Here is a 22,961-nt window from a genome sequence, read left to right as displayed (position 1 = left end):
TGGTCCGATTCTTATGCGGCTATGAAGGCTTAAAAGGCTCTGTTGCTTCTTTTTTTTTTTTTTTTTATTAAGGGGGGGGGGGGGGGGGGGGTGCGCGAACCCGGTCGGGATGTAGAAGGGGGTGCGCGGCCTAAAAAGTTTTGGAACCGCTGCCCTAAAGGATCGATCCAGGGAGGGGACATAATTCAAATGGAGCCAATCACTGATCAACGGAGGATCAGTCACACGTTTTATGACAGTTACGACACTTTCCAACTGTCCGGGCATATAAAAGACTGTTTTAGAGAGCATTCCTCAGACCACATCCGCCCCTCTTTTTCAGCACCTGGAGTCGCCAGACCTGTGAGGAGGACGCGTGCATGTGGTCTCTGTTCTCAAGAACATTACTATTGATAGTTGATTCAGTTTGTAAGTGAACTTTGTGTAGTACATTAAATATTGTTTAATTGTGAACCGGATCCAGTTCCGTTTTTCTGATGCGCGTGCGCAGTAGGAAGCTCGAAGCAGAAATCTCCCCGCGGCCTGCTGAAGCCTCTCATCCTTCTGTTTAAACCCTAACACACACTCATGCTGCGTTCACAACAAACACGGCGCAAATTATTCGCGCGAGTAGATTACATACAAAGTCTATGCACAGACGCGATGAGACTGGCGCGGCGCGAATTTGTGAGTTGAAATTTTTCAACTTCGGCGAAATATTCGCGTTACGCCCCGGCGCGATAGCCTATCAGCGTTGAGTTGCTTCCCCTGTCATCACTGACTTCCTGCTGTTGTTGAATCAGGAAATAAATACTGTAGCCGTCTGTGTTCACCCAGAGCTCTACCATACCTCATATCAATAGAGACCGGACCAAACTATGTGTATAAATTAGTGCTGGGCAAGTTAACGCGTTATTTTCGTGTTAACGCATTCATTAATTAACGCCGACAATTATTTTATCGCGTGTTAACGCATTTTTTAAATGTATTATTTTTTTTATTTTTATTGAAAGACAAGAGACAATACATAGACATAACAACAAGAGGATGACAAGAACAGTGGGATAAAAGCCAGCAAACATCCTATAGTCAGTTGTGTGTGTGTGTGTGTGTGTGTGTGTGTGTGTGTGTGTGTGTGTGTGTGTGTGTGTGTGTGTGCGTGTGTGTGTGTCCTTGAGCCTTTTGAGATGGGAAAAAATAAATAAAAAATAAATAAAACAAAAACGCATTTAAACGGCACAGATCGGAAGCGAGCGAAGGACTTTGAAAGTTAGCGGAAACGTGAGACAACATCCGGTTTCTTCAGACGAACATCCGGTTTTCAGAATAAGATGCCAACAAAGTATGAATTATATTCACATTAAGTATAAAACATGCTACCTGCATCTCGTGAACCAAATGTTATTGCCCTTTTGTTCATATAGCAGTACTTTTAAAATAAAAGTGCACTACTTTTTCATTATTGAACTTTGCCATAACCATGCGATTAATCGCGATTAAATATTTTAATCGTTGCCCAGCACTAGTATAAATGTGTGTGTAAACCATATGGTACAAACGATGAATAGACGCTGCCGTATTTACGTCTACATGACGTGGAGCTGCTACAATGTTAGCTTAGCCTAGCACTGGTCCATCCGAGCTCCATTGAGAAGACCAGTACAAATCGGCATCATTACGTAGTTATTTCGGAGCCCCTTTTTGTCGTTAAATCACAGCCAAATCAGTTTATTTTGTGTTCATACAGCTGTAGTAAACAGCGACGTGTGGCTTGCTAGACACAGTGAATACAGCTCGATGAAATCCATGGTGCTCCTCTGAACAATATTATGAACCAGACATGACGGAGTTTAGTTTCCCTAGATATCTGTGACTTCCACAACACATACTAAGCAGAAATAAGTTATTTTTTCCATGGTTAATGGCGGACAGTTGAACGGCTTTCAGGGCGATAAGCCCCGCCCCCTCTCCGGCGCGATTCGCGCAAATGTACACAAATGGTCCCCGGCGAGACCTGTGGCACGATTGAGGCGAATATTGACGCAAATTCATCGCGCCGCGTTTGGTGTGAGCACGGCATAAGGCAGAGGTCTTCAACAGGGGGTCCGTGAAATTTTTGGCAATAGGCCATCACTCATTTTCGTTTCCACATTTATGTTTAAAATGAAAACATCAATTAGAATAGCTTGTATGCATGATTATCGGGCAATTGACAGACAATGTTGATGTTGGCATTGGTATCAGCTGACAAGGTATGTCTATAAATGTCAGTGGCACGACCACCCTACTCACTGTACCTTGCACATGTTTAAAACAAAAACATGTGTCACGGGGTGTGAATGTGAACCCAAACGCAGGCACAGACCAGGGAGTAAAGGTGTAAAGGTCTATTGACCAGGAAACCAAGGGGTCTTTTTCTCTCTCGCGTGATGGCTCTCGGACGACGGACGTGTTTTTTATACCTGAGAAGCTGAGTTGAGTTTTTTGCAAACGGGGTTTTATTGATTTAATATTTCATGAAATAGTGTATTTCACTGTAAATAATGTACTTGCATCAGTGGGATTAAATTCCTTTTAATTGTAAACCAGTTTTGGTAGAGTTATTATTCGCAGCGTGTCGACTGTAAAAGCAGCGGACACACGTGTGCTCTGGCCTCCTCTCTGTGGGGTGAGTTTTAGCCTTCACAAAAGCCTGTCCTCATTTCAGGAGGCTTCTACACACATCGGCTAGCATTGTTTCACGTCCCTGTTGTAAACAGATTATTTCTCCCCTTGGCCTCTAAGAGGATGGAGACTATGTAATGACATGAATGTTATCCCAGATAAATCTGTTATCCAGTGTCTGAACAGGGATACTCTCTGCAAGGGGATTAAATAGAGAGAGAGAATATAGCAATATGGGAGTAATCCCCTCCAGTTTCCTGTCTCACCTTTTAAACAACCTGCTGTCATGGAAAGGACTACCAGGGTGTGTTTGGGAATTTTGCAAGATAATTTTTAGTTACATAGACATTCTCGACACCTATTAGATGTATTGTTGATGAAAGTCCTGCTTATTTTTTGCATTCCGCGGCTTACATTAAAGAAAAATTCATCCTAAAAAGCACTCATGCATTTGTTGGAATAATTAAACGCTCTTGTCCGTTTTCAGGCTTTCATGTTATTACAATAAAAAAGGACTTGGTTATGGATATTGTAAATATAAAGTATACTCAGTACATGTATATATATATATATATATATTTATATATATATATATATATATATATATATATATATTCAGCATTTTTAATGTAGGTAGATCATTTTGACTTGGTCATTTTAAAAGTAGCTCACAAGCCGAAAAAGTCTGGGCACCCCTGCTCTCGAATATGATCAAACTTAAAAGGGCTATTCTTCAAAAATATGACATAAATCCAATAACCAGAAAGGTTGATCCAGATGAGAACCCAAAATAACTATATATCAGATAAAAAGAGCTTTATGGGGAGTGGGCTAAGCCAAAAGCAAAGAAGGTGAATGAAATTGAAGAAATTATTGTCCTGGAACAATACCTGAGAATGCTTTCCCCTGAGCTACAGGTTTGGATTAGGGAGCACAACCCGACAAGGGCCGCATATGCAGCTGACCTAGCTGATGTGTTTGTCGCTGCCAGACGGAAGAAGCAGTCATGGAGTTTCGCTGCCTGGAAGTTGACTAAGGACCACAATGGGCCAAGTGTCTCTCGGCCAACACAAAGGGTGGAATCAACAGGGGGTAAGGCTCCTGTAAAGGAGCAACCTATAGAGGTAAAGTCATTCTCTAAATCTTACATTACCCATCAGCCAACATGGCCTCCATTCACGAATCCAAAATAATCCCTCCTGTCTGTAGCGGCAGCACAAATCCAGCCAGCCAATCAAAGAGAACAGTGAGACACAACGGTTACCAGCCGCTCCAGTGATCCGAGACCTGTAAGCGGCCATGTAAAAGATGCGCACACATACAGGACCTTTGAGTGGGCACAGAAAGAAACATGCTGTCAGCCCTGTGCAAGTGAACCAAAGTCTTCTTAACAGACAATTATAACTCCTGCCTCTGTCCTGGTCTGCATCCATCCACGCCTTCCCTCTTTCTCCCATATTCTCCCTATTCCTACAGTGATCTCCCTGTTTTATCCATGTACCCCTCTGCACCCCCTGAACTGAACTGTTACACAAACAGTAAGCTCTTACTAGGACCAAAGCAAAAGTCAGAAAGAGACAGAACACCAAAAGAGAGAAATGTGAAGTGATGTGACTTTGATAGGCTTTGCTCAGGCTAAACAATTGACGAACATCAGGTGAAGCAGTGTGTAAATTCTGAATGGCAGGCAATCTGTATGTGGCCACCATCTGTTCTGAAGATGTGCATTGATGAAGACCTGATGCACTTGTTTTATGTTTCTCTATATTGGTATTGAGAGGCACCAGCAATTTTTCTTTGTAATTTTGGATACGCTAAAATTTAAATTGTCATCATCCACATCCTTTTGTGAAAGTAAATATAAACTATAATGGTATCACGGATGCATCATTTCAATATTTTTGAAGGAAGGACATATTTGTCACCTTCAGCCTCTGGGTGAACATTTCATGCCATCGTTTGAACAGCCACATTGCTAGAGGATGTGCAGTTAACCTGGTGACCTTTTTCAGGTAAATAAAATGAGGTAAAGAAACCTGGCACAAGATGTAAGAATATACTGTAAAAAACAAATGCAAACATTTGTAGGATTATTATATTGAAAATATTTAATGTAAATATACATGAGACAACTAAAAAAATATATATTTTTTCCTGATAATCTTGTATATATATTCAAAACTAAAATGAAGACTTAACTAAATCAACCAGATATAAATTAATAGAGGGACATTGTTTTGACCACTTTTGTGATTTTGTGATATTGATTAAATGACTAAACATATGACATTTAATATTTACCCAGTAAAATAATCACGTTATAAGATCCAGCAATTTAGTTTCTAGATTTAAATGTCAATATATGTAAGGAACATTTTAGATAATGAATGTGATAAGATAAGTTTCTTTAAGCCCAGTTTTCCGACAAGCACACACCGCGTTAGCTTTCTGCCATTAAAGATGTAAGCCATCTGTGCATTTACACATTAAACATTTGGAATGTGGAAGCTAATTAGCCTGGATTTCTAATATAACAGTGATTCCCACTAGATGTGACTTTGTGCAGGTGTATTCAGCATCTTCAGAGTGGTGTTAGCAAGCTTTCAGACACTCAGAGTTGTCTTTTGGGTTGTCCTGTAACCTCAGCATGCCGTACGTTACTCTGCAGATTGAATTAATGAGTCATGGAGTAATGTACGATCTGCGGAGGCCACTGATGGTTCTAGGCAACAGGTAACAACACCAGCAACCCAGCTGTCTCAAACCTATACAGTAGAGAGCTGAAAAGTGCCTGTACACCTGCAAGAACTGAAGTGATATAAGAAACGATATTGTACCCACCCACACAGATATTGCACTGATCAAATACAATTTTATTTTAAATTTGTTTCAACATTTGGGTGTGTTGGTGTCGACAAGTGTTCATGGGAGAGGACACTAAAATGATCAAAAGTGGTTGTCAACGAAGAGAGCATTTCCATCCTTTTCAATGTTGATATGGAAATATTTTTCAGAAACAGGGTGTTGAGGGGATTAAATCAGATCTATAATGTATGACTGAACACAACCTATTTGAATTCAGTGAGCATGTGTGTGCTGTGTTGAGCACAGCTTATGTAAGGTTACTCTCGGCCAGTATTTCTCAAACTGTGGGGCACGCCCCTAGTGGGGCGCAGTGGTATTACAGGTGGGGCGCAGGGGGAAATGCAGAATTTTTTTATTTCAAGAACTTTATTGAGAACTTCACATATTACAAAACTACAAAGTACACAGACATAAAACTAAGTCATTAATGAATACATGGCGAAAACCTGTACTTTCGTGTAAATGTTTACGTTACGCCGTTAACAGGTTATGCTTGTGCATGCGCGACGGCCAAGATCCTTGGCGACTCACATGTGTAGCTTAGTGTGCAAAATGTCCGACTCTACCCGGAGGCTGAGGTTCACAGCTCAAACACTGAGTGAGTTCTGGCTTGGTGTGGATAGGGAGCATCCACTCATCGGACAGAGGGATGTGGGCATTCTGCTTCCCTTCGCCACATCCTACCTCTGTGAGATCGGCTTTTCTGCTGTTGCCTCTCTCAAAACAAAATACAGATCCAAGCTCAACATTGAGCATGAATTGAGAGTGACCGTATCAAGTCTGCAACCCCGTTTTAAAAAGATTTGTAGTGGAAAGTAGGCTCATTGCAGCCACTAATACTGATACAACTTGATGGCTCACACATATCTGCACTCATTTTGTTTTGTTTTGCACAGGTTGCACATTATTGTTGTTTTGAAAAGATATGCATTGTAAAACTCAGTAAAACTCTTTATTGCCAAATATTTGAACTTGTTTTGTTTAGTTTTTCATAGGTTGCACTTTATTGTTATCTTGAAACGACATTCAGTGCAAAACAGGTTAATTGCAGCCACAATAAGCAATTTTTTGCCAAATATTAGTTATTTTTTGCACAGAAGATAGAACTTTATTTGCATTGTTCTAACAAAGTGATTGCACATTGTATTTGTTTTTGTCTGATGGAGCAATCTGGTTTACTTGAAAGGGTTGCAATTTTCGTTTTTCCATTATTTGAAAAAGCACAGATGGAGGAGTCACAAAATGTTATTTCAACATGCACCATTTTGTTTAAATTTTGGTGGGGCGGTGGGGCATGAACATTTTTCTTCCTCCAAAGTGGGGCGTGACAGAAGAGGTTTGAGAACCACTGCTCTAGGCCATCCAGGGGTCACTCATGATACTCCACAAATGTATTGCTACTGCATGTGCACACCCAAGCTTCTTTTGTCAAGGTAAGGCAAGGCGCTGAGGCACAGTCCCCGCGTTTATTTCTTCCTTTTACAGAAAAATCTAGTTAAGTCCTTTGAAAATCCTCTACCTCTCCTAACGCCTTGCTAGGTTCTGAATATGGTGGCCTAAGGAGGACAATAAGGTGAGGAGCTGAGCTGGGGTCAAGGCAACCAGCAATGACAAGCTTTGAAATTCCTGCTCGCTCGGTGCCCCTTCTGTTTCATTAGCCACCCCCTCCTCCCTTTATCACCCCCCTCTAATTTAGATGAGGAGTGGGGAGAGGGTGTGAGTGAGTGTTTGAGGGTGGGGAAGGTTGGGACTGTTGGTGTGTGTGTTGTTGTCCACTCCAGGCCTGCGCGGTCAACTCCACCTGCCCCATGGCTGTTGGACTCAGTGTGTACTGATAGACGGAGCCTAAGAGAGGCTAAGCGTAAATGGAGAAAAGGCAAACTCCTGGAGGACCTTCTAAACTTCCTATCTCTTCTTTCCACTATTCCCTCCTCTCTATCTACTGCTAAAGCTGCTTTCTTTTGCTCTAAAATCCTAACCTAACGAGGTCCTCAACCTTGTTACATCTAACGGCCCCACCACGTGCTCCCTTGACACGATCCCCTCCCCTCTTCTTCAGTCTATTGAAACTGAACTCCTTCCTTTCCTCACCCACCTCATCAACACATCTCTTGTTTCAGGATGCTTTCCCATGGCTTTCAAGACTGCCAGTCACCCCCCTTCTAAAGAAACCATCACTTGACCCCTCTAATGTCAAAAACTTCAGACCGGTTTCTCTTCTACCCTTTCTATCCAAAACACTGGAACGTGCTGTCTTTAACCAACTGTCTCCTATCTCCACCAGAACAACGTTTTGGACCCCCACCAGTCCGGTTTCAAGGTGGGTCACTCGACAGACAGCCTTCCTTGCGGTGACAGTCACTTCACCCCGCGAGAGCGAACTCTCTCTCCTCTGTCCTGATTTTTCTGGACCTGTCTGCAACGTTTGACACGGTGAACCACCAGATCCTCCTCTCCGCCCTCGAGGTCATGGGCGTCTCATGCTCTGCACTCTCCCTGTTTGCATCCTACCTGACAGGTCGATCCTACCAGGTGACATGGAGGGGGGCCTTGTCGGAACCACGCATGCTGACTACGGGGGTTCCACAAGGTTCAGTTCTGGGCCCCCTTCTCTTCTCGCTCTACACAACATCTCTGGGTTCTGTTATTCACTCGCATGACTTCTCTTACCATTGTTATGCTGATGACACCCAGCTGGTCTTGTCATTTCCCCCCGGTGATACTCAAGTGGAGGCACGCAGTGCTGCGTGCTTGGCTGACATCTCGAAGTGGATGGCGACACCACCTGCAGCTCAACCTGGACAAACCGAGCTACTGTTCCTCCCAGGGAAGGGTTGCCCACACCGAGACCTGTCCGTCACCATTGATGATACCGTGGTGACACCAACTCGGACTGCGTGGAATCTGGGTGTGACCCTGGACGACCAACTGTCGTTTTCAGCAAACATTGCATCAGTTACACGCTCCTGCAAATTCTTGCTCAACAACATCAGGAGGATTCGCCCCTTCCTCACTGACGAGACAGTGCAGGTGCTCATCCAGGCTCTTGTCATATCCCGCCTGGACTACTCCAACTCACTACTTGCCGGAGCCTCGGCGTCGGTCATCAGACCTCTGGAGCTTGTCCAGAAAGCTGCAGCTCGTCTGGTGTTCAATCGCCCCAAGTTCTCCCACATAACTTCCCTTCTCCATTCTCTACACTGGCTCCCTGTAAGAGCTCTCATCCAGTTCAAAACTCTGGTGCTAGCCTACAGGGCAGTGAAAGGAACAGCTCCTTCCTATCTCCAGGCCATGGTCAAGCCCTACACCCCCGCCCGGCACTTCGCTCTGCTGCCTCGTGCCGATTGGTTGCCACTGACATCAGGACAGCAGAGTAGCTGCCCATCTTTCGGCGGAGGTTGAAAATTCACCACTTCAAGAAGTACTACCCTGAGCCTTCCACTTAGCACCTATTGTATTCGTATTAGTTTGTTGCACTTATTGTATTCATATTAGTTTGTCTCTGCACTGTACTTTTGCTCTGGTTTATGCTCTTAGATGCTTGTTTAAAATTATTAAAAAAGAAGATGCACTTGTGACTTCTGGTGACTAGTAGTTCGCTTGAATACCTATGTTGAATACACTTATTGTAAGTCGCTTTGGATAAAAGCGTCTGCTAAATGACTGTAATGTAATGTAACATTCTAACAAAGAGCGGTTTCTTCTGGTCAAAATCAAACTCCAAAAACAAACAATAAGCTCTGCTCTGCACTTGAGAAACATTATAATGCTTTTCTGTCCAAAAGCAAGAAAATATAAGGATTATGGTAACCAACATTAAAAGTATCTCATCTGTAACTACATTGCAGTCCTATTCTTGTGGACACTGTTGCATGTCTGTGAGAAAGTGATGGGATATGAGAAACAGTGCCCGCTGGGATTCAAGAGATGAAGGCAAACTTTCCCTTTAATATTTATTATGTGTAATCTTAAATCCAAATAAAACTGAAGGATTAGCAATACTTCTATGGCTAAAAAAGAACCCTTCTCAAGATGACATGTGATGCTAAGATTATACTTTGAAAGAATAGTTTAATCATGTATAGTGTGCTCTGGCTGACAGGTTGTGTCTGTCCACATTCTTCTACTCTAGTGTGTAGTGCAGGCAATGGAAAATGGCTTTGTCACAATCCAACATTTCAAAATAAGATAGCGGCCAATGTGTCTCTTTCATGTTAAAAAAATCGATTCAGCATTTGAATCAGCATATCTTGTCAAATTACTCCATAAAGTGATCAATGGTAGAACTGAACCATCATGAAAAAGGTTATTGTATAGGAGGAAAAGTATCTTTAGTATCTTTGTACGTTAGTATCTAACTGAAATCATGTTTGCTTAAAGTTTCTCTGAAAAATCCCATCCCATGATATAGTGTTTACAATATGGTTGGCAGAGGTCCAAATTAAGGGGGCGCTGTAAAGTCTTGCCACACAGTGTTCTTCAAAGGTTTAATCAAATGTGTCTATTCCATCACACTTTTCCAGCAATACTTATTCGTTTCTGCATTCTTTAATTGCCTCTCCTGTTGTAATTTTCACTGGTGGAATCCGCCTTTTCTACACAGGATTCAAATTGCCTGCCCATGCACGAGAGATTCACAGAAAACCTTGTATGCACATACTGGACGTGAGTCAAAAGCCAACAGTTAAAAGTTGGATGACATTGCAGACTGTCCTCTTTAGTCATCTTTATTAAAGCAGGATCACCAGATTTTTAGGGCAGCAGACCCATACCTACAACAGTGACATATTGTTACGTATAAAGTTGTTGTAGCAAAATGCGTTAGCAAACAGTTGCCTATGCATATGTCCGGTAGGAACAAAGCAGCATTCATTTGGATTTGTTTTTATATTCACTTTGATGAATGTCAGTCAAATATTCCCATTTGCTGTTAACTATGTTTTAGTCTCCAACAACTTGTGAGGGAAATTTCCAACTCTGTGGTTGTTCTTCTACATGCACCAGCTAGCCACTAACTGTGTCTGTCTGCAGTTTGCTTCTGAGCAGATAGTGTGCAGTGGGTTTATCATGAGGTTGATGAGAGTGGTGAGTGTCAACCAAAACCGTAAAGCTGAGGGCGCAAAAGTGAGCTAAAAGATAGTAAAATAAATTAACCGAAACACCAATATAGGATTAGTGCAGTTTGATTTTTTACATCCTGGAGTTTAACGTATTTGTCCCGCTGGACTCTGTGATGCTGGAAATTATGTAGTGCAAATATTCCACCAGTTCCTGTATCATGCATTATGTTGCTCTTTATCAAGTGCAGACCACATCATGTAAATTTCATAAATCTGAGACCGTTTGTCACATAACGCTGTTTTCCTGTTGCCAGTAGGTGGTGCTATGACTTTGAGTGAGAATTGGCATCCTCAGGCCATGACTGTTATCAAGTATGGCAAGTTTGGGACAGATTTGAGCAAGTACAGTGGACTTACATCAGCTTGTTGTTTAATGGTGAATCACGTAAAATGGCCGCCACGCCACAGCTACGCCATTCCATTAAACGTAAAGCTTAGAGTAACATTTAATTGCAAAGGTCTTTAGATTGTACTGACCAAATTTGAAATGGATCTGACAAAGTTCCTAGGAGGAGTTCATTAAAGTATAGCGACTAGAAATCGAGGGAAATTCACACAAAAATCAAAATGGCCGAATTCCTGTTGATTTTAGAGCATGGTCCCAATATACTTTTTTTTAAGTCTGCAATACATGTGGTTATCAAATTTTATGTAGCTTTTAATCATTAATGTCTTCAGATCATCCTGACCAAATTTGAAGTTGATTGCATGAATTCTGTGGGAGGAGCTTGTTAAAGTACGCCAAAAAATGATGAAAATTGACAAAAAAGCCAAAAATGGACTAACTACTGTATCACTCCCTAGTGGTTGAATGGAATGAAAATATTAGGGTATGTAACAGGATGCGATGTGCACATATGCAACAAATTTCACAATAGGTTAAATGGTTTTGAAGTTATGAGTATTGAAAAACAAAGCCACGCCCTATCAAGTTCATTGGTCCATATCTTCCAAACCAAATGAGATATCAAAAGCTTTTCATAAAGTTTTATGATATAGATCCAATACTGATCTCCAGAAAATTTAGAAGCAATCAGACCCAGCGTGTAAAAAAAGCATCAGCAAAAAGAGGAGTTTGCAAAAATGTGTTTTCACTAAATTCAAAATGGTGGAAAATGTTCGAACACGGAGCTTAGGGTTTCAAGATGCTTTTTTGTAGACCTCATTTGGTTGCATGTGTGTCTAAAATTTCAAGTTAATCGGACCTACAGGCTGAGGGGGCTAAATTCTAGGGGGCGCTAGCGGGCAATTTTCTCATACTCGAGCATGGGACCCATAAAATATAAAATTTTCCCGCATCCTGATATGCATGCCAACTTTGGTGAGTTTTCGAACATGATAAAGCCCCCAAAAAGGCGATTCATTGGAGAAGAAATTATAATAATTCCTACAGTTTCAATAGGGTCCTCGCGTCCCGACGTCGTCGGTGCTCGGGCCCTAATAACAATAACAAACATTAGAATAACAATAGGTCCTCCGCTCCGACTACGTCGGTGCTCAGGCCCTAAATAATAAACATTTTAATTTCAATAGGTCCTACGCTACCAACTACGTCGGTGCTCGGGCCCAAATAAATATTTGAATTTCAATAGGTCCTATGCTACCGACTACATTGGTGCTCGGGCCCTAATAAACATTTGAAGAACAATAGGTCCTCCACTCCAACTATGTCAACTACGTAAACAATTATTTACATTTGGAATTCGCATTATTGGGTGGAATGTCTTCATACAAAGCTGAATTATATTGAAAGTAATATTAAATTAAGAATAAAATACATAGATATGCAAAAGTAATTATTTTTCTTATTCTTTTTCATGCTTGACTGAGTAACCTTGATGTTGTCGGGGCTAAACGGGCCGAACCAGCCATTTCTATTCACTTGTGCGGCGCCTCAGGCCAGCTATGTTTAGAATAACTATTTATTTGCAATATAATTGAGACCAATTACAAAAATAGAAACAGAGTTTGATGTCATTTTTTGAGGGACGTTATTTTTGGTATAGTTGTGGTAATTAAGGAGCCTCCATTATTGCTGATTTTGGGCACGCTTATATGTCTCTCTTTACAGTTTCACCACAGGGCAGAATACAAATATCCCCAGCTACAACAGATGGGCAAAGAGAACCCCACTGTGCAGACATTACCTTAGCACTCACTGGAGAAATAACGTCCACTATCAAACGATATTTTAATATAAGAGCTAGCCCCTCTGGTGTTGTATGTGAAAGCCTAGGGAATCATTACGATGGCCTCTGCATAACCTCCATAAATCAGGTTAGTGTCAATAAACTGAGCTTTAAAAATTGATACGGGTGATCACCTCACTCATGGAAAGGCCATTTCTGAGATGTCCCTGTGAGGTGATTCTCATATAGAAGTCATGCCTTGCATTCAGGATGAATATCGCTTAAGAACATCTTAAGGTCATCTTCGCTGTGTTTGGGCTTTATCAACATATTGCTCACCACAGAGCCCAGATAGATGATTGAGAGAAAGCCATTAGGCTTAGATCATTCTCAGATATTACTGCACACCGCGATTCATTTGTTTGATTTACCTTTAGGCATCAATGAATCTGACAATTTCAGATTCGTGCATGCGATGAAACATACATGATCAGGCAGTGCTGTGTGACACATGTAAAAGTGTAAAATCGAAATGCCAATTTGCAGAGTCCAGCTGAGTGTTTCAAAGAAATCTCTGTTGTTTGTACAGGTGGAAATGTCTTAAAGCTACATTTATTAATGTGAACATTGCAGAGACATTGCTCTCCGCCAGTCCCGGAGACAAAGGATGTTGACAGTGACCTGGAGGACAGATTCACGCATACCAGCTGGACTTCACGACGATGCCCTCCTCCTCCACCACCCCACGCACACACACACACACACACACACACGATGTACAAAGGGATCAGCCACTTTGTATTTACACCCCATTTATACGGCAGAAATGCGATGTCCTTTTGTCACAGAGTTCTGACATAATGTGTGACATGAATCAACCAAATGGTATGTTATTCATGAAGTAATCACCAAATACTCAGAGCACATGGACCAACATTGATCCCACCCAATGTAATGTAATCCTTCCAGGATAATACCAGGCAGCAGCTCTTGTCCTGTAGCCCCGAAGTGATGAGTGCAATAAATCTATGAGTGATATGTAAATGGTTTATTGCATCTGTTTGAATGTCATAGCTGCCTGAAGGTCTTTCATATTCAGCATTTGTTGTCGAGAAATATGGTAATTCATTTCTAGAATGCTTTAATTTTATCCTTCCATTGCAATGCACAAGCAATTAAACGAGCAGGAGTTCATAATGTCATGTCTTTTCATCAGTTATTGCATTGTTTAGGAGAGTTAATTGATATTTCAAAACAGAAAATATGGTGTCACTTTAACCCACATTAACAATTGATTGTGAGAGGTCTCTTCAGCGTCATGAGTCAGACAGTATCAATGACTATATGTGGCTGCCACCTAGAGGACATACAGAGAAAGACATTCACAATTGAAATCAGCTACAGCTTTACCTGAGTGTGTGTTAAACACATATTAAACATAGAATACAGGATCGATACATTCAAATAGTTATTGATTTCATGTTAGATTGTCTTTTTGAAAAATAATTCAGATTCAGATTGGTGAAGAGAGTACATTTTACAAATAGTTATTTAGTTACTTATCGGATTCAAATCCATATGCCTGTTTAGCTTACATAAATGAACCATGGAAATGTCAGACTCCACCATTCACAATGAAAAACTATATAGAAACGTCATTACAGTATGTAAACGTGTAAGATCACAAATATTATGAAAACAGGGTTTGATTTTATGAGAGTCTGAAGGATTATAACTAAACTAAACAACCACAAAGTAATTGCCATATGATGAACCTGAAGCAAGGGGCCGGGGCCTCTAGGGGTAGTTGCCTGCTTTGCCAAGTGGTGATGCAGCTGTGTGCCAAGCACATACTATTACATATCTACCATTTCCAAACAATCTTTACTTCACATGTCTTTTCAGATTTTCTCCGACCGCATCTAATCATCCAGGACCGAGTCCTTCACTTCAGCAGACAGCACAGCAAAGAGGAATGAGGGGAGGAGGAAGCGGAGGTAGAGGGCCACCCTGGGGATGGGGTGGGCCAGCATAACCTCCTTCCTCTTCCTGTTCACCGTTTGCATAATCTCATTGGCCAGGACTGACGGGCTTACACCATGGGTCAACTGGCTGGTGATAACTGTGTAAGAACACACATATTTACATTAATCCACATACTGTATAAAAAGGTTATTCCAAAGATTTGAAAATATACCTCACACCTCCTATCTATTTTCTACAAACTGAAAGATGGATGAATGATTCATCATCACCATCAACCTGTCAATCACTTCCATACTGGCTCTTTTACTTACATGCAGCCAGGATGTTTGGTTTAGGGGCGGGCCCCTCCGCTAGCGGTGAGTCGGAGGCGTTGATGAAAGTATGACTGATGGTGCTGACGACTATCCCATACTCCTCCACTTCAGCCCGGAGGCAGTCGAAGAAGGCCTGCGCCGCATGCTTTGATGCAGCATCTAACAGGTGTTGTCACACACACACACACACACACACACACACACACACACACACACACACACACACACACACACACACACACACACACACACACACACACACACAAGAGGTGTGATACGGTTGTAAAGAAGTCTCATTCCAGTTGTTACAGGGGACATGCTTTAATTGTTTTCTGTCCTGTCACAGCTCACATAAAGACTTCTATTGCATCACACTTTGAGAACACATCTACATGTTTGAAACCTCTTACAATGTTGAGTTCAGAGAGTTGTTTGTCTTGTTTAGTCCACCCTCATTGATATGCATTGAGTGGACAACATAATAGAAACATCTGTCAGTAAAACACAACACAGTTCAACAGCATCACAAACTACATCCTTCAATATGACCATTCAGTCAACACCTCTATAAATCAGTTTTAACAAAAACAGAACATATAGACAAGGGGTGTCAAACTCAAGGCCCGCGGGCCAAATCCAGCCCACCATGTCATTTTATGTGGCCTGCGAATCCACCAGCAAAAAAATTTAAATTTAAATTTAAAGCTAGACTTGATAATAAAAATATCCCCATCGTCGAAATTATGAGATAGAAAGTCAAAGTTATGAGAAAGAAAGTCAAAATTATGAGAGACTTAAACACAAAAAGTCATAGAAGCAGCTCTTTGGCTGGTTACTGTACATTTGACATGGAAATGTATTGTGAGTGCATTGAAGACTACTAAACGTGGCTTTACAACAGATGAAATACTTCACGTGGGATTGTGCAAATGCACCCTTGAAAGGATTTTAAGCTTTGAACAAAGTTATTGTAATAACTTGTTTGATATTTGTCTTTGCTATTTTCTTTAATAGTTTGATAGAGTCATGTGGGTTTCTTAACCCTAAATTAAAAGGATTTAAGTTATAATAACAGAAATATGCTTAAATATATGTTTACATTTATACAACTGCATGTACAATATTTTTACACTTGAATAAACAATAATCAAATGCAGAGACAATTATTTACCAATATGTTAGGAGTAGTTACATTTACACCGTCTTAGATTTACAACCGGCCCTTTGAGGGAAACCGTAACGCTGATGTGGCCCAGAGTGAAAATGAGTTTGTCACCCCTGATATAGACTATAATGTAGCAGTAGTTCTACTTGAGTACAGTTTTGGCTACTCTACCCTCACTCTACCCTAATGGCTAGCAACCATAAGAGGAGAGAGTGTACATTTGTGTATGTGATTACAGTGAACAAACCCTTTCATTGAGAAAAGCAAAGAGACTTTTTTAGGCAACTCACATGAACTTCTGAATGGGACAGCCAGTCTTCCCTGGATGCTGTTAATCAGCACAATGTGCCCCGATCTTCTTGAGATCATTGTTGGAAGAACACCTGCCACATTATTTGGACATATTAGCATTTAGATAAAAACCAACATCAGATAAATAGTAGTGGTAGTCCAGCCCACCTTTGGCCAGAGTGCTTGGGCCGAAGTAGTTAATGTCCATGACGTTTCTGTCCAGTTCTAGGGAGACACTTTGCACCGGGGACTTCAGCTTCATGCTGCTGTTACAGATCAACACATCCACACAGCCGTAACACTCCAACACCTCAGCCACCACGTCCTCCATACTGTCCATATCGCTGAAGTCCAGTATCACCAGCTTTGGGGCAAACGTCTAGTGAGACCCAAGACTGTATTAGCTTGCTATACTAATATGTTGTGTTCTTCAAGTATCAATCTGAGTGGTGTGTTGCTGCCATCATGAAAAACAATACATGCTTAGTTTCTTGTTATAATGAGAGTATTGTAAGGAAGTTGAAGGAGGCGGAATGGGGGAAAGTAATTTTTGCTGTCACAATACAGTTGTTTTCAAGTTATATCAAGATATGTTCATGCATTAATGACATTTATTTCTCACAACTAAATACAAAATTATTCCACTTTCAAGGAATAGTTCTACATTTTAAGAAATATGTTTTCTTGCTGAGAGTTAGATGAGAACATCGATACGGTGTTCTATAGCTCTAATCTTTTTTTCCCAAAACGTCAAACTACCCCTTTGAAAAACAAAAACAAATGAATAATCTCATATTATTGATCATTTCATTGTTTGAATTGCTTTGCCTTTGTGCAGAATCTCTTGGTTTGTTGTTTAGCTTTACAATATTATTATGTTGAATTGAACCTGTTTGGATTTTCCAGATTAGCCTCGTACATCACAATCAGGGACAAAGTGAAACGGTTTTCATAAATATGTTTGTATCCACCTTAAAAACAATTTAATTAGCATATTTGATGTTAACATTTCGACAGAACCTTCAAATTATGACTTTAGTGATAATGTCACCATGTCTTATCGAAGCATAATATAAAGATTTATCATGTAAACCAGTCATTGTAAATTGGTCTTGCCAATGAAGGACACAGTCTGTTTCTCATTGCAAAAATATACGGTGGTTTCTTTTTATACATCATAGCAACTTCTCGTGCTCTAATAAGGCAGGTTTTTTTAATTCTGGGCACCCTGGTGGCCTAGGGCAGTAATTCTCGACCTATGGGTCGCAGGAGATTTTATTTGGGTTGCCAAATAAATTTGAAGAATTTATTCCACAGTCTTTTATCTAACATTTCTATCTACAGTAGACCTTTGAGCCACATGAGGGAGCCTGAATGTTCGCACTGTTCTGATAATTGTAGCCCACTTAAAACATTGAACCTAATATATATGATATGAAAGGTTGGTATACATTCTGTTTGTTTAACTGATGAGAGAAAATGAAAATAATGAGTCTGTTATAAAGTATTTAACATGCGTATATGTTTTCAATAACACATGCATAAAACGAAGATGTGATTTATCAAACACATCTCTTTGGCTGGTTTAACAGTTTTATCAATAAAAAAAACAAATGTGCCATTATAATGTCGAAATAGCTTAGCTTATATAAAAAGACCTCACAGACATATCAATCACATTTACTGTGGATGCTGCAATGGGAACAGCACAGGCAAGTGAGCTATGACCTACAGTCAATGATCATCCACAGGGAAACAATCTCAACGGTAACCAGAAATGGATTTAATTCGTGTCATCGACAGCTCAAGCATCAATGGCCATGAGTTCATATATTTGCTAATTAGATGATGTTGTTATCGATGTATATGATTTTTTTTCCATATAGACACATCTGCGCCGTCCTGTGTATAGAAGACAGTGTGCTGTCAGACAGGATATCCTCCTATTGTATTGACAAAAGGAGACAGTTGTGAGGTTGGAGGTGGCGACAGAGTAGAGGATTATAACAAAAACAAGGACAGGACTATTCTTGCCTAAACTGTAAACCCACCATGTCATGTCAGTGTCCTGTGTTAAGTCTTAAAGTGTCCAGTTAAACAGGAGATACAGTAGTAGTGTTTACCGAAGCAGCAATAGTGAAAGATTTGTTTCTCAGCTGTTTGCCAAAAAGATGACACAGCACAAAAAAGAGTAATGGATTTACTTTAGAAGGGTTTACTCAGTCTGGCATGTTAACAATGTTTCAAACTGAAATAATTGCCAGCGTGTTCCATTTTTACTTCTTTCCTTTCCTCACCTCTCTGGGGTCAGCATCATCAGTCAGATAGTTATACAGAGACTCCAGCTTATCCCAGCTAGTCCCACACAGGATAAGCCTGGCACCGCCTTTATGGAAGAGATGGGCACACTCTGAACAGAAAGAAAAAAGAACTAATTTAAAGGAATAGTTTTTTTTACTTTAAGAGCTAGATAAGAAGATTGATACCGCCGTCATATCTGTATGCTAAATATGAAGCTTAGCTAAACATATAGACTAAAAACATGTAGTTATATGTCAGACTAGTTCTTGGGAGGCAGCAGTGACTTCCTGCAGTCTTGTTGTTATAATATAGGGAGAGTTTGGAAAACCTTTTGGTCTTAATAACATAAACAGATTTTTTTGCCATTGATTTTCACCATCTCAACTAGAATTGGTTTTGGTGCAGATGTTTTGGGTTTTTTTTTTGAAGAACTTTTTAATGATGAAATCTTTGTATCATACACATCTCTGTGCCAGGACCACAGTTTGCAAAGTCTCTTTAGTTTAGATATATCTTCAGGTCCGCTACTGTCCCTCTGAATATTTTTCATGCTATCCCAAAAGACCAAATAGAGTTCTCAATGTTATCCCTTATAAGGATGCAATCTTATGTAACTGATAAAACCACAGCTTCCTGGGAAATGGATATTAAAACCTCTTGTACACGAGATCCCCCTATAAAGGGGCTTTTTGCTAAACGACAAAACCACGTTTTTCTGGCCAAAAAAACTGCAGTACTATACTCTTTGTTTTGGTCTCTGATGAGAAAGCACGGAGCGATTTTGGCAGATCAGCACATCCAGACGGCCGTGGTTCGACCCCGCTTCGCATATCGTTTTCGAAATTACCTCTTTCAAACTGTTCAAAAGTTATGGGGGTACATGCCAACATCAGCCACAGGTCACGACAAAAATATTGGGTAAAAAAACTTACGTTTTGATGATTTTATGGACGAAAACCGGATCTATTCCAGCCGATTTTGGCGCAGCTGTGTCCCCCATGTTGTGATTTGTGTCTGTAACTGATATTAATGCGCTGGCTCAATGAATGAGGAAATGGCAGCCGAAACTGTGAGCTGGACCAATCCATGTTGGGAGGGGGGTTCGCCCAGCATTTTCCGATTTTTAGTCAGTAAAGACAAGGAGATTGTCAAACGCCCCCGCATGGCTTGGACTATCCCGCATCGAAAAATGTGTTTTTTGTGTAAATCGAGCAAGCACAGCCCATTTTACAGTCCATTTTACAGTCACACAGACACAAATTATGATTCATATATTTTTATGATTGACAGATATGACATTCAGAACTGCTCAAAATTATTCCAAATGGTGTCAAACTGCTTTATTAGGATTATTGAACACTCTTAGTGATAAGACAAGTGAATATATCGTTAATATTTAGTTATATACTATATAGAATTTGAATACAGCAATGCAACCAAATGCTTCCAAAAATGAGAATTTAGCATGCCTTTGCTTGGTTTATGCTGGCCTGCTTCACTCAATCGAAGTCAAATCAGTTTTAGAGACTGTAAAACCGGTTGTGCTATGACTGTGGCTATGCCATTGACATTTGTAGGCATTATTTCAAGTAATATTTTAGACACAAGTGCTTTTTTTCAGGCGAACCTGAAACTTTTTCAATTTGAGCTGTGCCATATGTGTATTTGTTATTAACCAGTAACATATACACAATTTTACAGACATCAGCACATCTCACAAGTGTTACCTGTATTATACAATCAACAAATTATTAAAATGGACCTTGTAGTTGCAGAAATACACTCTCTTTAGTATGGGTATGCAATTTTCGAGCAGAGGCCTAAAAATAGGGTTCGTGTTCAAGAGATAAACTATTCCGCAAGAAGTTTGGGAAGATTTCACAAGTTTCACATATACACTCCTCTTCTTTCTGTATTCGACATAGTCTAATAAATGTCAGTCTCTATCCAATTTTTGGACTTCTGTTTTTAATTCCCTATATTTTTTATGTCTTTGTAATTCCACTTTTGTATTGTAACTGTCAACCCTAATGATGGTCACCTTGAAAGAGGGTCATGTCTATGAAAGCATTCAGATTTCTGTGTTGTTGGGATGGAAAACATAAATAAAGTTGTAACATATGAAGCTATTGCCACAAACATGCAGTTCAAAGCAACATATACTGATTTAAGTCAGTATCCATTATTTGTAGTCATGGCTACAACACAATAATCATCAAATGACACAATCCAAGATCTGAATCACCACAAGTCGATTGTTCCTTAGCCCCAGAAGGATTACAAGTCTGGTGAAATTTCATGGACTTTGCCTCTGAGACATCCTGCTGACGAAAACAAAATCTCCATGGCAAAAAAATTACGTTAAATATTACAAAACACAAGTGGGATCATTTACCTGTTCCCACCCCGGACACAGCATCAGTGATCACCATTACTTTGTTCCGCACTACGGACTTGGACATGAACCGCATGACTTCATTGTAGATATAGTATAACCCCGCTGCCACGACAATCAGCAGGGGCAACACCATCACAGAGGGCAGGGCCATGTTCTGCAGAGGAGAGGGCACAGGATCAGTGCAGGCAACAGCTACACACCTACTAACCTGCATTAGAAGAGCCAGCAGTCTGTGCTGACAGGACAACTGGGATCAGGTTTATGGTCTCCTAAGGTGAGCTCATTTGTGGTGTAAACTAATAGTGTCAGTAACAAAGAAAGTATATGCAGAACACATCTCAATGATCTAAGGAGCTCAAAACCCATCCTATAAATGTGTTTCTAAATCCATAACTCCTCTTTTGCATTTGGTATTGATTAAATTGTGAAAACCAATAATGGATGATGGGCTCAGGACTCACCTTACCAGTGTACTGTAGGAGAACACTAACTGTTCCTAATGATCTGTCTGAAGCAATCATGAGTAGGACAGTAACCTTCCTAAATCTGTTTTAACAATATCAAAGAAGTAAACCTCAGGTCTGGTTCCTGTCTACACTGGGAGGAGGGAAATCTTAGTCGAACACAGGTAAACTTTCAACCTATAACTACTGAAATGTTATTTAAAGCAGCTGACATTTTGGGAAATAGTCTTATTTGCTGTCCTGGCTAGAGTTAGATAAGCAATTAAGAAGGGTATTGATCTTCTCTTCTACAGTTACTCAAGAAAGTGGATAAGCATTTGACAAACTATTACTCTAAATTGGACAACATGCTACAGTCAGATAAATGTAAATTACTACATAGCCCAGAGTCATTAGTACTGTACAATGTAAAGATACTTGCAGACCAATGTATCTGATCTATACACTATGTGTACCTGTATTTACGTTGACTGTGACAAAATATTGCTTCCTGCTCTGGATGTGTTCAGCCCCTTGAGGGAAGAATTGGCATTTGCTGGCCTTGTGAACGCACTTGTAAAATGAGTTTGAGGAGAACGGCTAAATATATTCTGGTCAAGCTGCCACCAGAGAATGCCGTGCACTATGTCACCTCCAGGATATTGTCACAGGATACCCCAGGGGGGGTAATTCAAGAGGCTCACATTTACAAGCAATGGATGACCTTACTTGCCCTGCTTTACTTGGGAAAATAAATTCAAATAAGCCCTAATCCACATTAAAACTTGTATATATGACTCCTGAGACCCAGTTCCCAGCTCAGCCCCTCACCTGACACAAGATTGGATCCTAGTGGGTTAGTCAGTTTGCACAGGGAGTGCACGTATATATCAACCACACAACAGACGCACACACACAGATTATGTAATCTGTGTTATTCTAGATTCACTTACATCACGGACAGGGAGCTAATCCGACTGGCTTCTTTTTTCTGGAACAGTTTTTAGGGAACAGAAGCAAGTCCTTCTCCCTCTACGTCCCTCGTCCATTCACACAGCTCAGTTCCTCTGTCTGTCTGTCCTGTTGCTGTCCACTGGAACCTGCTGCTTATAATAGCCTCTGCTTCAGTTAGCCCTTAATACACACATATGTGGTATCTGAGGCATGTCCCCTTGTTACCAGCATGAAGGGATGGACGAAAAGTGAGAGTCTCAGTTGTGTTAAGGGGCAAGTCTTGTGCTGCTGTTTTAGCTCGTAATGTTTTCCAACTCAAGAATGATTCTCTTTTCAATAAATATTGAATCCA

The 22,961-nt window shown here is 40.5% G+C and overlaps 1 protein-coding gene across 2 annotated transcripts; it reads right to left on the bottom strand.

Annotated features, from left to right (window-relative positions):
* Positions 1 to 14,533: 14,533 nt before the first annotated feature.
* dhrs7cb (dehydrogenase/reductase (SDR family) member 7Cb) lies at positions 14,534 to 22,747 on the bottom strand. 2 transcript variants are annotated; one of them, XM_079293884.1, is made up of 7 exons: positions 22,609 to 22,747; positions 21,210 to 21,366; positions 18,811 to 18,923; positions 16,682 to 16,892; positions 16,513 to 16,605; positions 15,055 to 15,216; positions 14,534 to 14,879 (listed from the first exon to the last, which is right to left on the bottom strand). In XM_079293884.1, the coding sequence occupies exons 2-7, from the start codon at positions 21,361 to 21,363 to the stop codon at positions 14,680 to 14,682; spliced, it is 933 nt and encodes a 310-aa protein (XP_079150010.1). In that variant the 5' UTR covers positions 21,364 to 21,366; positions 22,609 to 22,747; the 3' UTR covers positions 14,534 to 14,679. The 2 variants fall into 2 exon arrangements, with proteins under 2 accessions (XP_079150010.1, XP_079150011.1); XM_079293885.1 differs by having other exon boundaries at positions 16,682 to 16,877.
* Positions 22,748 to 22,961: the final 214 nt, after the last annotated feature.

Source organism: Melanostigma gelatinosum, assembly GCF_949748355.1.
Source record: "Melanostigma gelatinosum genome assembly, chromosome: 21".
In the NCBI taxonomy this organism is placed as follows: Eukaryota; Metazoa; Chordata; class Actinopteri; order Perciformes; family Zoarcidae; genus Melanostigma; species Melanostigma gelatinosum.
Note: the sequence above shows the minus strand (reverse complement) of the source record. Positions and strands in the feature narration are given on the sequence as shown.

What these genes read in the sequence shown, in the direction of transcription:
- dhrs7cb (XM_079293884.1), bottom strand. Translation starts at nt 21,363, where the DNA reads ATGGCCCTGCCCTCTGTGATGGTGTTGCCCCTGCTGATTGTCGTGGCA. An exon ending in TGTGTCCGGGGTGGGAACAG is followed by an intron (nt 18,924 to 21,209) that starts GTAAATGATCCC and finishes CTTTCTGTTCAG; the next exon opens with AGTGTGCCCATCTCTTCCAT. An exon ending in TGTCCCATTCAGAAGTTCAT is followed by an intron (nt 15,217 to 16,512) that starts GTGAGTTGCCTA and finishes AACACCTGTTAG; the next exon opens with ATGCTGCATCAAAGCATGCG.